Genomic DNA, 13,106 nt, shown 5'->3' with positions numbered 1-13,106 from the left:
CCCCGGGGCGGTTTCTCGAAATCAGCTTCGGGAGGTTCCTCACTGGCAAAATCCGAAGGGAGCAAGAAAGGAGTGTGGACAGCAGCAGGGGTCGTGGGGTCTCCATTGAGGGGCCCATTCACAGTTCTGTTTCAAGCACAGCGCTTCCCTCCTCCCTGGGCTTTGCGCCACCACGCCAGCGCAGCTTGACAGCCGTCGTGGGTCAGTGGAGGGGTGGCCAAGGGACTGGGCGCCGGCCCCTCCAGGCATGCCGTGGCGGGCCGGCGGGGGAGGGACAGCAGCAGGTGACGGCGCGGTTTCGGGCTATAAATAGGGGAGCGTCGCGCGGGCTGCAGGGGCCGGCGGCGGGGCTGGAGGCCGGCTGGAGGGCGGGCAGAGGGACGGCGCCATGGGGTCGCGGAGGGTCCCCAGTCGCGGCTGGGGCCTGGGCGCGCGGGAGGGGACGGGTCCCGACGGCGAGGACGATGGGCCGGTGTGGATCCCCAGCCCGGCCAGCCGCAGCTACCTGCTCAGCGTGCGACCCGAGACCAGGTGAATAGCGCCCAGGGGCTGGGCAGCGCCGGGTAGGGCTCTCTGGGGCAGGCGAGGCTCAGGGTGCCGCCTGCGCCCCTGCTGGCTGGGGCTGCTCCTCCTTGGAGACCTGGGTGGGGCCCGCGCCCTTGAGCGCTCAGCTTAAAGCCTAAGGCTTGGAGACAGGGACAGGGACAGGCCAGAATGCCCCTCATGGCTTCTCCTGACCCCTCGAGGCTCAAGGGCCTCAGGCCTCTGGCAACTGAGAGGCCCAAGAGAGGAGCAAGGCCCTATTTGGGGGATTTCACAGGGCCTGAAGGTTTTCCTTATCTCCCCACCCCACACCCGGCTACTCCCTGGGACTGGATTCCAGAGCTAGCGATAAGGAAAGTCAGAGTGGCTGAAATTCCTCCCTGCTGGTAGGGAGGGGGAGCGCACTGGTGGCAGGGGAGAGGGATGGGGGACTGCCCTGAATGGGACCTGATTAGCTCAGGGTGGGGGACATAGACCAGGAAGAAAGAAACCTTGTAATAAGTAAGGGTCCTCCTCTGGGCCCAAGGCATTGGTCTTCTTCCCAGGGTCTATATCAGGGCTGGTGAGATGAAGGGGTGAAATCAAGGGCTGGTTCCTATCTGGGATACCAGGGATTGAGGACCTGAAGCTCTGAGGGAGCCAATTGTCTTGCCCTGTTGGGGGTGGGGGTGAGGTGCCAGAGAGGGGTGGAACTGATGAGCCCTTCACTGGTCTTCCCAGAGGTAAAGAGTATGGAGACTTTGTTTTAGGAAGAGGCTGCCCACAGATATAAGGACACACAGACAACTGACAAGCATACAGGCACTGAGAAGGATACATGTATTGTCAGGAGACAGACACTTCCTGCCCATTCTGGGCAACTAAGTTTCCTTTCACTCTGGAGCCTGTTTTCAAAGGGGAATGTGATGGTTTGGCTATTGGGATAGTGTTGTTTCCTGCTCAGAATTTGTTGTGACCATTTGACGTGTTTTATGCAGAAAATAGACTTTACTGTGAGACACTGTCTAGAGATCTGTTATTCTCCCTTCATTAAACAGCATAAAAACAGACATCAAGGACGTTCGGGAAAAGTCCTGGGCACTTCCTCTAGGATTGGCTGAGTCCTATTGACCTTGGAGTTGGAAAAGTTCAAATGTAACCGGAACCTGTTTCTGCATAAAACACGTCAAATGGTGTCACATGTCTGGGGCAGGGCTGAGGGCTCCTGTTAGTGACTGAGTCAGACTTGAGAAGGTCCCTGGCTGCCAGGAAAAAAATGCCCCTTCCTCTTAAGTACTGTCTCTACTTAAACATGGGAATGAAATGTGGTCATTTGTTCTGGTCTTTAATGAAGGGCACTCCCTGTGGGGGCCTCACATTTGTCACAGTGACTTGTCTGGGCTTTTAAAATATTTTTGTTTTTAGTAATGGGGATTGAACCCAGAGGTGCTCTACTACTGAGCCACATCTCCAGCCCTTTTTATTATTTTTTTTTATTTTGATATAGGTTTCCCTAAATTGCCCAGGCTGGTTTCGAATTTAAGATCTCCTGCCTCAGCCTCCAGAGGCACTGGGATATAGGTGTGCACTACCATACCTGGCTTATCTGGGGTCTGTCACCTGCTTCTGGCCTTGTCCAATACCAGTGCAACAAGGAGAAAGAAAGCAGGATTCTTCTTAGAGCAGTGATAAGGAAGAGAAGGAAAGGTGGTTCAAAATCCAGTGGATTGGGGAAGACTGTTAGGAACAAGGCTGGAGAGTGGACGCAGTGCTACTGTCTGGCTGAGCAGTTGTGTGATGGACATTTTCATTGCATATTTGATGTACTCAAAATAGTGTGTCAGCCAGAGAGCAGCAGGTGGGAAAGAAGTGGCAGTCTCAAGGCCCCTTGGACCTGAATGGGGATGCTCGTAAAAGAATTGAACCTGAGGATTGAACCCAGAGCCTTACACATGCTAGTAAAGTGCTCTACCACTGAGCTACGTCCCCACATCCAAAAGGAGTCTCTTTGCCTTTAGAGCGACAGGATAGGCACAGTGGGAAAGAAGGTTTTTCAGTCTTAGATTTTGGACTATGTTATGCCCCTGTAGTTTTCTGTTTCCTGCCAACTGGACACAACTGGACCCCTACCCCACCCCCTCTACAGGTTCTGTGAGACAAGGAGAAAGAATTATTTGGCCTCTGGAAGAGCCTTTGGCCAAAGAAGGGACAATGTGAATGGGACTGCCTGGGGAGGGCCAGCTGGAGGAGGCACCACAGAGTCTGCTGTCCCTCAGAACAGCCTGACTGCCTGTGGGGATGGGTAGAGTGCCCAAGGGAGAAAGAGGGTCCTTTAAGGACCTTGTCAACTGTATCTGGCTCCAGTCCAGTTGAGCCTTGACTATCCCAGGGTCCTAACTGTAAGGCAAAGTTCTGCCCCCCACTCACTCTTGACTCCACTCAACTGGGTCTACCTTGAGACCAAACATTTTCTGGGTGTACTTTTACATGGAGCTCATCAGGCATTATTCTCAAGGGTCCTTGTGAGTGTGGGTTCTCCCTGAGAGTCTATGAGCAGCTGGGCAATGGCTGAGGCTCCAGAAGCCTTGATCCTGGTCTAGATTCTATGTCCCTATGTACATCTTCCTTCCCTCTGCCCCAAGACCCTTGGAGGGGTTTCCAGTCCAATGTCAGCTCAAGGATACTTACTGAGGTTAAAGGTGTGTAGAGAGTTCCACCAAGCTGTCTAGACTGAGAGGCCAAGCCTCTTCAGTCACCCAGCCCGTAGGACCTCGCTCCTATAGGAAAGTGGCATATGGCTTCCTAGAATAGGATGAGGAGTGAAAGCATTTATGATGAATTTGCTTTTATGGGACACACAGACATTTTATTTCAGATGAGATCGGGCACATTTAGGTTGGTATGGCTATAGGTAGAAATTTCATGGAGTCCCAGGTCCTGGTAGACTCAGAGGAACAGCAGAACTATCATGTTATTACAGATAGCTCCAAAACAAGCTTTGTTATTCTTTAGGGTTGGATGTCTAGAGTTAGGGCAACTGAGTCCTCAGGCCAGGACTTTGCATGTCTTTTATGAAATGCAGAAAGAACGGCAGGCCCCCAGCTTCTATGATACTCCTTGTTCCCTCCCCAGGTCTACTTTACTTCTTTACGCAGACACCTTTCTTTCCTGGGCCTTGAATTCCCATTCTAAAATATGAAAGCAACACAAAGAACTCTTTAAATAAAGTCTTTCTGCCCCAACATTTGATTTCTCTGATTCAGAACTCCTCAAAGACAGCAAATGTGGAGCTCCCTGCCGGGGCCAGAGCCAATGGGGTACTGGCAGGTCTTCTACCTTCTGAAGACAAGGAGCTCCATCAGCCCAGGATTCCTCCTAATCTAACATGTAAGAGCAAGACCTAGAGAAAGCGGGACTTGGGGCCAGGATGCAGAGCTTCACAAACAGCCTGGAGAGAGCTGGTGGGAAGGCTCATTATTCTAGTTCAGTCCCATGCCCACGTGCAGGTGGAACTTGTCATTTCCTCTCTAATTTAGAAAGCTGACTCTCCCCCTCTCCTTCCCAGGGAAGAAATCCAAACCCAAAGAAGGAGAAATATCTCATTTCTAAGAAGAGAGACAAAGGAAGTTTATGGTCCAGGAAAGGATGGAGTTGGCCAGTGCCTCAGAACCAAGGGAAGTTCGCCCACACAGCCTCCAGAGGATTTTTAAGGCTCTGAGCAAAAGCAGCTGCATTCTTGCTCCTCCTTACCATTTTTTTCTGGAGCAGCAGCTCCCTCTGGGGGACAGGACCCTTCCTGTTTGACAAATGCGATCTTACACTTCTTCTCCCCTCCCTGTCTTCCCTTCCCCCTTCTTCCTTTCTCTCTCCTTTCCCCCTCTCTTTTCAGAGAACGTGGGTTGAATACGTATTGTATGCCTGGCACTGTGCTAGGAACTACAGAAACTACAAAAAGATCTAGATTTGAAGGCTTGATGGGTAGGACTTAGTTGAACAGAAGGAAGGAGAGAGGACTTTTAGAGCTGGGAGGACAAAAGTAAGTGCCATGGACACAACCATGCCAATCAGGGACAGGTCTGGCTCCATGGAACCCAAGTTCCATTGGGAAAGGGAGAGAACCGTGGTTGTAGTGTGGCTGAGAGCAGATCAAGGAGGGCCTTAAATACAGAGTCAGGGAGTTGGGTCTCAATATAATGCTGATCCTGCAGCATTTTGTTCAGAGGTGGAGTTTGGGTTTAAAGAGGAAGGAGACTGAAGTGATCATCAAACATGGAGCCATGAGGATCTAGATCAGAGTCCAACAGTAGGAGAAGAGAGAAAGAGAAAAAGGCTGAGAATTACTGCCTGACTAGATTTGAGGCATGAAGGAGAGAAGGAGTCCAAGATGGTATATTTTGATCTTAGGAATTTGAGAGAATGCTGGTGGTATATACAAAACCAGGAGTATTGGAGGGAAAGGCAGGTTTTAGGGAACGGGATACATGGGTTTTGTTTGTTTGTTTTGTGTGTGTGTTTTCTTTTGGTGGTACTGGGGATTGAAACTTGGGTTACTCTACTACATCCCCATCCCTTTTATTTTATTTTTTGGTACCAGGGATTGAACCTAGGGGTACTTAACCACTGAGCCACATCCCCAGTCCTTTTTATCCATTTATTATCTTTTTATGGTCTCCTTAAGTTGCTTATGGTATCACTAAGTTGCTGAGGCTGGCTTTTAACTTGTGATTCTCCTGCCTCAGTCTCCCAAATCACTGTGATTGTGGGTGTGCTCCACCATGCCCTTTTACTTTTGATTTTGAGGCAAGGTCTCACTAAATTGCTGAGGCTGGCCTGGAACTTGCCATTCTCCTGCCTCAGCCCTGAGTTGCTGGGATTACAGGCATGTGCCACCATGCCCAGCTAAGACCATTTCTTTATGACCGCAAAACCAAACCCATGCCAAACGCATTGGTGCATACCTGTAATCCCAGCTATTCTGGAAGCTGAGGCAGGAAAATCACAAATTCAAGGATAGCCCAGGAAGCTTAGTGAGACCCAGTGGTTTCAATATAAAAAACAAAAGTACTGGGAATGTGGCTCAGTCGTAGAGCACCCCCGAGTTCAATCCCCAGTACGAAAAGAAAGGAAGGAAGGAAGGAAGGAAGGAAGGAAGGAAGGAAGGAAGGAAGGAAGGAAGGAAGGAAGGAAGGAAGGAAGAAAGGAAGGAAGGAAGGAAGGAGAAAGAAAGGTAGGCACAATAGCTCACGCCTGTAATCCCAGTGGCTCAGGAGGCTGAGACAGGAGGATCATGGGTTCAAAGCCAGCCTCAGCAATAGCAGGGTGCTAAGTAACTCAAGGAGACCCTGTCTCTAAATAAAATACAAAATAGGGCTGGGGATGTGGCTCCGTGGCCAAATGCCCCTGAGTTCAATCCCTGGTAGAGAGAGAGAGACCTACAAAACAAAAACAACAACAACAAGTAGACATGGGCACATGCTGTATGCAGTCTTAGAGCTTTCTGTGGTTAGAAATGTAGATCACAATTGCCATTGTACAGGCTGGGCTGTCAAAAAGGAAGGGAGAGTGTTTCTGCAGCTGGAGGGGATATGGGCTGGTGGCCTTGGCCATCTCCCAAAGAGCTGAGGTCCAGGGCTCCACAGGAGATATTTGTGTTAGAAAAGGGAGAGGGAGAGGTAGAAGTCAGGTTCCTACCAAGGGCCTAGAGTTCCCTTGGAGCAGCCTTGTGTGGGGGCTCCTCCCTTGGTACACAACCAGGCCCTGGTTAGTGCCCCAGGCAGGAGGGTGATCAGTGCCTCAAGATTGGAGGGGCCTCCTGTTGGTCTGAGCAATCTGGGTCCCTCCGGGCTCCTGCTGGATTAACTGCTTTGTTTTTTCTCCTCTTCTTCACTCTCCCAGCTGGTTTGCCTTGCTCTTTAACCAACTTTAACATATTAATAGTGGGTGTTCTCCAAGCCACCTGTCTTCTTCTTAGCTTGTGAAGGGAATTTCCAGGAACGAGGCTCTCCCTCTCAAAAGGCGGAGAGTGGAAGCAGGAGCTGCCCCCAGCCTGGTGTGCTGTGTGCTGGGGAATTGGCAAAGGCTCCTTCTGAGGACAGAGACTCCAGTGCCCCAGGCACACCTCTCTCCCAGCTCAGCCCCAAGGACCTCCTTCCTGCCTAACCATTTTTTCTGGACTCTGCTGCCTTTAACCAGCTCTTGGTTTCAGATACATTGGTGTCCAGTGGTGAGGCCACTTGCTAACTGGAGCAAGCCAACTAAGACAGCTGGTTCCTTTTAATAGAAAGGCCTCCGGGGCCCCAGATGGTGGCCGATTAATACTTTGCGACTGTTGTTGATTTTGCCTCATCCTCTCTTTGCTTTTTTGGCCTAATGATTCCATTTGCTGTTTTTGCTTAGCTTATCAAGCAACCGGTTGTCTCACCCCAGCTCTGGAAGGTAAATGCACATTGCATTACATTTCTCGGACTGCTTTTTTCTTGGGTCTGGGCCTTGAGGGGCCAATGGGTGACTGCTTGTGCGCTAACCAGACTGCATGGGTTGAGGGGAGGGTGGGAGGTGAGAGGGTACTCACGTGAGCATGGACAGGAACCAGAGATGATGCTTGCATGGGCCATTTCAAAGGGGCACAGAGACCCAGGAATAGAGATATGGGCAGGGCTCTCAGATGCCTGCAGTGACCTCTCTTTGCCTTTGGGACAGATACTATGAGAACAGAGCAGAGAGCCACCAGTCACATGACCCACTCCTTCCTCATCCTAAGTTTTCATGTTTTTTGTAACTACATATCTAGGTTTGACACCTTATTCATCTTCTAACCATGGCTCCTGCCTTTAACATTTATATTTTCCCACAGTCCCTTAAGTTCTTCTTTCACCTTCTCTTTCTCTGATTTTTTCCTTTTCTTGACTCCTCTCCGCTGCTGCAGACTGTGAACTCCGTGAAATCAGAGAATATCATATTACTGTATTCCTGCATTAGCTTGTTCTCAACCTGCTGCAGAGCCAGGGCAGGGCCTGAGCAAGTCCACGGTTGATGTTTACTAGTGGAAAGACTGTTTGTCCTCTTGCCTCCCAAGCTGGGGACAACTCTCTACCCCTGTCTAAACTATTACCATCACAGTGGGAACATTTCCTGGCTACTTCCCGCCCCATGGCCCCATCCCAGACTCCAGAAGATTCAGGGAGAGTGGCTACCTTTTCATGACAGAGGATGTTTTCTGAGTAGCTAACCATGTCTACAGGCATGGTTAGTGCCTACTAAGCACATGTCCTTGATGTTGATGAACATCGAGGAGACTTTGTTCTGGGTGGCTTAGGGTTGGAAAAGAGTATATCCCAACTGATTCAAAGAGTGTGGAAGTGCTGAAAGAGAAAGGATCTGGGGTTTATTCAAAGCAAGGTACCTACCAAATCTAAGAGCAAGGTTAGGTTCCATTGAACATCATGAAAACCAACGATTCCGATGTTCTTTGGAGACATGTGATCAGTGAGTGATGTCCTTATGAAGTCATGGAGTGGGAAAGATTCAGAGATGTCAGGTTTGGAAAGATCATTCCCAGATGTGCACAGACCTCCTGGCTTTCTAGGGGACCTGATGGAGCACACTCAGTCCATGCACATCTGAATGGTTTGGAGGATAGGAACAAGAAGCTGTAGACATTCAGCAGAATATGACAGTGTATACAGTGATTTTCCCTGTCTCCCCAGATGCATCCCAAACCCACTTCCCTAGAGGGAGGGCTTTCTAGCCACACTTAGTTTACCTATGGTTTTCTAATATAAACTATTTTTTTAAAAGATAGAGGAGAGAGAGAGAATTTTTTTTAATATTTATTTTTTAGTTTTCGGCAGACACAACATCTTTGTATGTGGTGCTGAGGATCGAACCCGGGCCGCACGCATGACAGGCGAGCGCGCCACCACTTGATCCACATCCCCAGCCCTAATATAAACGATTTTATGATATAGTTTAGGTCTTTGTGAGGAAAATTCAAGAAAAGTTTTTATTCCATTCAAAATGAGTCTAGCATGAGCACTTATCTCTGCAAATTTTCTTGAAGCAGTTTTTTTACTTATCCAGTAGTGAAATGATTTTCTTAGACTTGCCCAAGAGCTTTCTCCCTAAGAGTCTAAGCAGAATATTAGATCCAGACTTGTACACAGATGAGATAGGATATAAATTCTGTAGGGGGTCATACTTAGGGATGTTTTGAATTAGTTCCAGAATCATAGACATTGAATTACATTTGGCCTGGAATTTTCTAGAAAGTGTTAATGGAAGTTTGGTATTTTCCCAGTCAGAAATTGCTATCAGTATGACAGCAGCAAGAAACATTTCTAGATGTTAATATTTTCTGAGTGTTCAGAGAGTTGATAGCTTCGGTCTCAAAAGACACTCTGTTTGAGTGACTTAGCTTATCTGACAGGTGAGTTCTAGATGAGAGGGTACTGCAGAGAATGTTCAGAATGCATCTGACTGCAGCTGTGCAGTGTGCAGGTGTGTGAGAAGTTGGGATCCCCATCCTCAATAGAATTTTTTTGGGGAGGCCTCCTGTCAACTCCCTGAATGCCCCAGTGTCTGTGGAAAAGCTACAGTAGACCCCCATCAATCCAGAAGTCTTTTTTGATTTGAGACACTCTTCCTGGGTCTCAACCTTTCTCCTCAAACTCAAGTCCAGAACAATATTCACAGAAAAGATACACTGAATGTAGAGCTCTTCCCTGAAAAGTACTTAGGTTGCTTGTGCTCCCATAAACTCACTCCACCCCTGATGGAGAGTCGTAGACAGATGACCGTTGCCCTTGGGGGACCACCTCTTCCTCCGAGACCTGGAAAAAAGCACCTTTGAATGTTTGTCTTCCTCCACAGTTCCTCCTGCTCTGCCTACTCTTTCCCCTCATTGTCCGTGCTGCTCACAGAGGGTGTGTGCCTGGGAGGGGGAGGGGAGCTGGGCACAGCTTGAGCACCACACCACCTGTCTATGTGGTTGCGCTTCATGCCTGGGAACGCACTGTGTCTGCTGGCCCGTGAAAGGGGTTGGCACTGTGGTTTGGTTTGCTTCCTGTGTCCAGGAAAGAGTGGACCGTAAGCCTTGAGCAGTTTTGGTGAGTTTGTTCTGAACTCAGTAAGCCCATGGGTGACCCTGAATTCTGGGAGATGGACCATCACAGGGGCACTAAGAGTCTCTGGCTTTTGCAAGAGTGGGTCTGTTTGGCTTGGCAGCCCGCTGGTTGGTCCTGGATCTGCCAGCCCTGTTTTCACTTCAGCATGGGGTGTCCAGGGATGGAACAGGAGACTCACCCCTGGCTTTCCAGTGCTGGTCCAAGGCCCTGTTTGGGGACCAGGAGCCTATGGGCAGCAGCCTGCCTGTTGTGATGGGTGTGGGTCAAGATTTCATCCAACACCTTGGTACCATCCCTACCCCACCTGGCCAAGAGGCCCAGGCTTCCTTGAAGAAAAAAAGGGCTGGAGCTCTGGCCATAGGATGACAGACAGACATGGTAAGATTTAAGCTGTCCTGAACAAGTTCAGGCTATGGTAAGTTTCCTGGGGGAGGGCCGCTCTGAACAGCTTTTTGCCTTTCCTAGGAGCACCTTCTGCTCCATCATTGCTCAGCTAACAGAGGAGACCCAGCCACTATTCGAAACCACACTCAAGTCCCGGGCTGTGTCCGAGGACAGCGACGTCAGGTTCACCTGCATTGTCACAGGTAATGAGACTGTCTATGGTCCATGTCAAGGCCTCTGCATGGAGCAGGGTCCAGGGTGGCTGGGGGGACAGGTGTGGCGGGGTGATGGGTCATGTGTACAAAACTGTGCAAGTTGACATTTGCTTTCCAGCTTTGTCTCCAGTTTGATCTCTCTGTGTGGGCAAGTGTCCCTTTGGAGTCCCATATATACACTGTTATTCTTCAAAATCTGTCCTTAGTAAAGTTTCCTCACCCTCAGGCATACTTACATCCTTGATGAGTTGATCTTTGAAGCCATCTCTCTGAATGCCCCATTTTCACAGTTGAGTAGTTTATGGCTTGCAAGTATCAAGCCTGAGAGGCAATGATGTGGTAATTCTGATTGCAGATCCTAGAGGCAAACTGCCTGACTTGGAATCCTGGCTCAGCTCCTTTGTAGTATATGGTATTAAGTAGCTTTATATCACTTCTTAGCTGCCTCATCTGAAAAGTGGGAACAATAATACAATGAATTTCATAGGATTGTAAAACTGAGTTAATACATGCAAAGCATTTGGAACAGTACCTGGCATACAAGTAAGTACTATGCAAGTTTTAGGAATTAAGACTACGGTTGTTTGTATTTCACTGAGCTCCATGGTAGAATTTGGAGTAATTTTGGCAAACTAGGAAGCAGAGTGATACCCTTAGAAGGGGAGAATGGGAGCTGGGAGCACTGGGAAGTTGGCTCCAGGAGTCATTCCCTCCCCTCACCAAAGCACAGCCTAGTTGCAGAGACTGACCTGCTTCAGGGCCTGCAGAATATCCACCTCCATGGGTCTCTACCCCTCCCAGCTACACAGCCACCAGGTCAAGGGTTCCTATCCCAGCTTCCTTTGAGAGCCCATTTTCTCAGTTAGTCAAGGGCATGGGTGATTTCCAGCTGTGACATTTCCTGATTCTGGGGCATTCATCTACCCCACCCAGCTAAACAGCTTCTTTGGAATTAGGATTCCCATAGGCAGTTCTCTGCCTTCCCTAGAACCCTGCAGCACCAGGCTGAGAACACTGCTCAAGGGACAGAATTACCTGTATCTCCTACCTGGGCCCAGCACAGTGCATTTTGCAATATTTGTTTCCATTGTCATTGAAACCTTGCAAAACCCTGTGAAGTAAGTGCTATTATTAGTTCAGTTTTGCAGAGTTGAAAACTGCTTGGGTGACCTGTCTAGTTCCACAGGACTGGTGAGAAGGAGGTCCTGCTTTTTCTCTGCAGTATCCACACCTGCATTTCCTTGCCACTTCAGCACTTAACAGTTTTCTAGAATAATCCGGTTCTTTCACCACTCTGTGGTTTCTTCTTTATTTAGGATGTTGATAATCCCTATTTTTGAAGAAAATTAAATTTTATCAAATTAATGCATGCATGTAGTTCAAATTATTTTTTTTTTTTTTTTTTTTTTTTTTTTTTTTTTTTTTTTTTTTTTAATATTTATTTTTTAGTTCTCGGCAGACACAACATCTTTGTTGGTATGTGGTGCTGAGGATCGAACCCGGGTCGCACGCACGCCAGACGAGCGCGCTACCGCTTGAGCCACATCCCCAGCCCAGTTCAAATTATTACTAAAAAACATTACCATAACAGTTCATGCCTCCCACAGATTTGTCTTCCCAGAAGCAACCATTTGTAGCTTTTAGTGGTCTTTTACAGCCTGTATACATTTCCACAGTGCTGAGTAATAAGTAAATACTTCTAACTCTTGAGTCTTTTTGTGTGTGTGTGGTACTGGGAATTGTACCTGGGGATACTCTACCAGTAAGCTCTGTCCCCAGCTCTTTTTAAAATTTTATTTTGAGACAGGATCTTGCCAGTTTGCCAGGTTGGATTCAAACTTGTGGTCCTTCTACCTTAGCCTCCTGAGTAGCTGGGACTATAGGAGTAAGACATTGCACCCTGCCAGAAATTATCTTTTATATCTTCATTTTCTCTATTTCCCTTTTTTGTCTCTTCCATATAGTTATAATGTGATTTTGCTTAAATCAATATTTACTGTTTCCCTTATTATGCCTTTGTGCTATGAGTCATAACTGAATATTGTAGTACATAATGTTATACTATAATAGTGTACTATGTTATAATCACACTGCCAATGATTATATACATTGTATATACACTATATGAGCATGTATACATAACATAATAATTATGTATACATTGTAGACTGTAATCATACTGTAGGTGATTATATTTTCTCTGTTTTTCCTGAAGTTAGTGCTTTCCTTAGTTTTTTATTTGTTTAGTTTTTTGGTATTTCTAATGTTTTATTTTTCTTTTTGTTTTTGCTTTTTGGTACTGGGGCTTGAATCCAAAGACACTTTACTACTGAGCTAAATCCCCACCATCCTCCCTTCTTTTTTTTTTTTTTTTTGGTGGTGCTGGTATTGAACCTGGCCAGGACCTTGTACATGCAAGGCAAGCACTCTCCAACTGAGCTATACCCCCATTACCCCCCATCCTTTTATTTTGGGGGGACATGGTCTCATTAAGTTGCTGAGGTTGGCCTTGAATTTGTGAATGTTCTGTCTCAGGCTCCTGAGTAGCTGGGTTATGGTGCACATCACAAGTCCCAGGTTTTTTATTTGATGGTAGGAGGAGATGTGGTCTCACTATGTTCTTAGGTTGGGTTCAGACTCCAGGATAGGTGCATGCCCACATGCCCAACAGCTAATTTTTCTTATACTTCTTAATATAAATATTAGTTGTAGATGGACACAAAACCTTTATTTTTTTAAATAATTCTCCTTAGCCCTCTCTTTTTGAAAGAGAGAGAAAGAGAATTTTTTTAAAAATATTTTTTATTTTTTAATTTTCAGCGGACACAACATCTTTGTATGTGGTGCTGAGGACTGAACCCAG

The 13,106-nt window shown here is 47.6% G+C and overlaps 1 protein-coding gene across 4 annotated transcripts in view; it reads left to right on the top strand.

The window, feature by feature from the left end:
* Alpk3 (alpha kinase 3) overlaps positions 1-13,106 on the top strand; it is a 66,291-nt gene continuing 53,185 nt past the window's right edge. The window contains exons 1-3 of one of the 4 annotated variants that reach the window (XM_078051131.1): positions 1-531; positions 6,919-6,957; positions 10,110-10,231. In XM_078051131.1, coding sequence (XP_077907257.1) covers positions 389-531; positions 6,919-6,957; positions 10,110-10,231 — 304 coding nt within the window. In that variant the 5' untranslated portion in view covers positions 1-388. The remainder of the gene's footprint in view (positions 532-6,918; positions 6,958-10,109; positions 10,232-13,106) is intronic. The other 3 variants (XM_005320176.5, XM_040275123.2, XM_013356288.4) reach the window with 3 other exon arrangements.

The sequence above is a fragment of the Ictidomys tridecemlineatus genome, chromosome 5 (assembly GCF_052094955.1).
Source record: "Ictidomys tridecemlineatus isolate mIctTri1 chromosome 5, mIctTri1.hap1, whole genome shotgun sequence".
NCBI lineage: Eukaryota > Metazoa > Chordata > Mammalia > Rodentia > Sciuridae > Ictidomys > Ictidomys tridecemlineatus.
The sequence above is the reverse complement of the archived record's forward strand: the minus strand, read 5'-3'. Positions and strand labels throughout refer to the sequence as shown.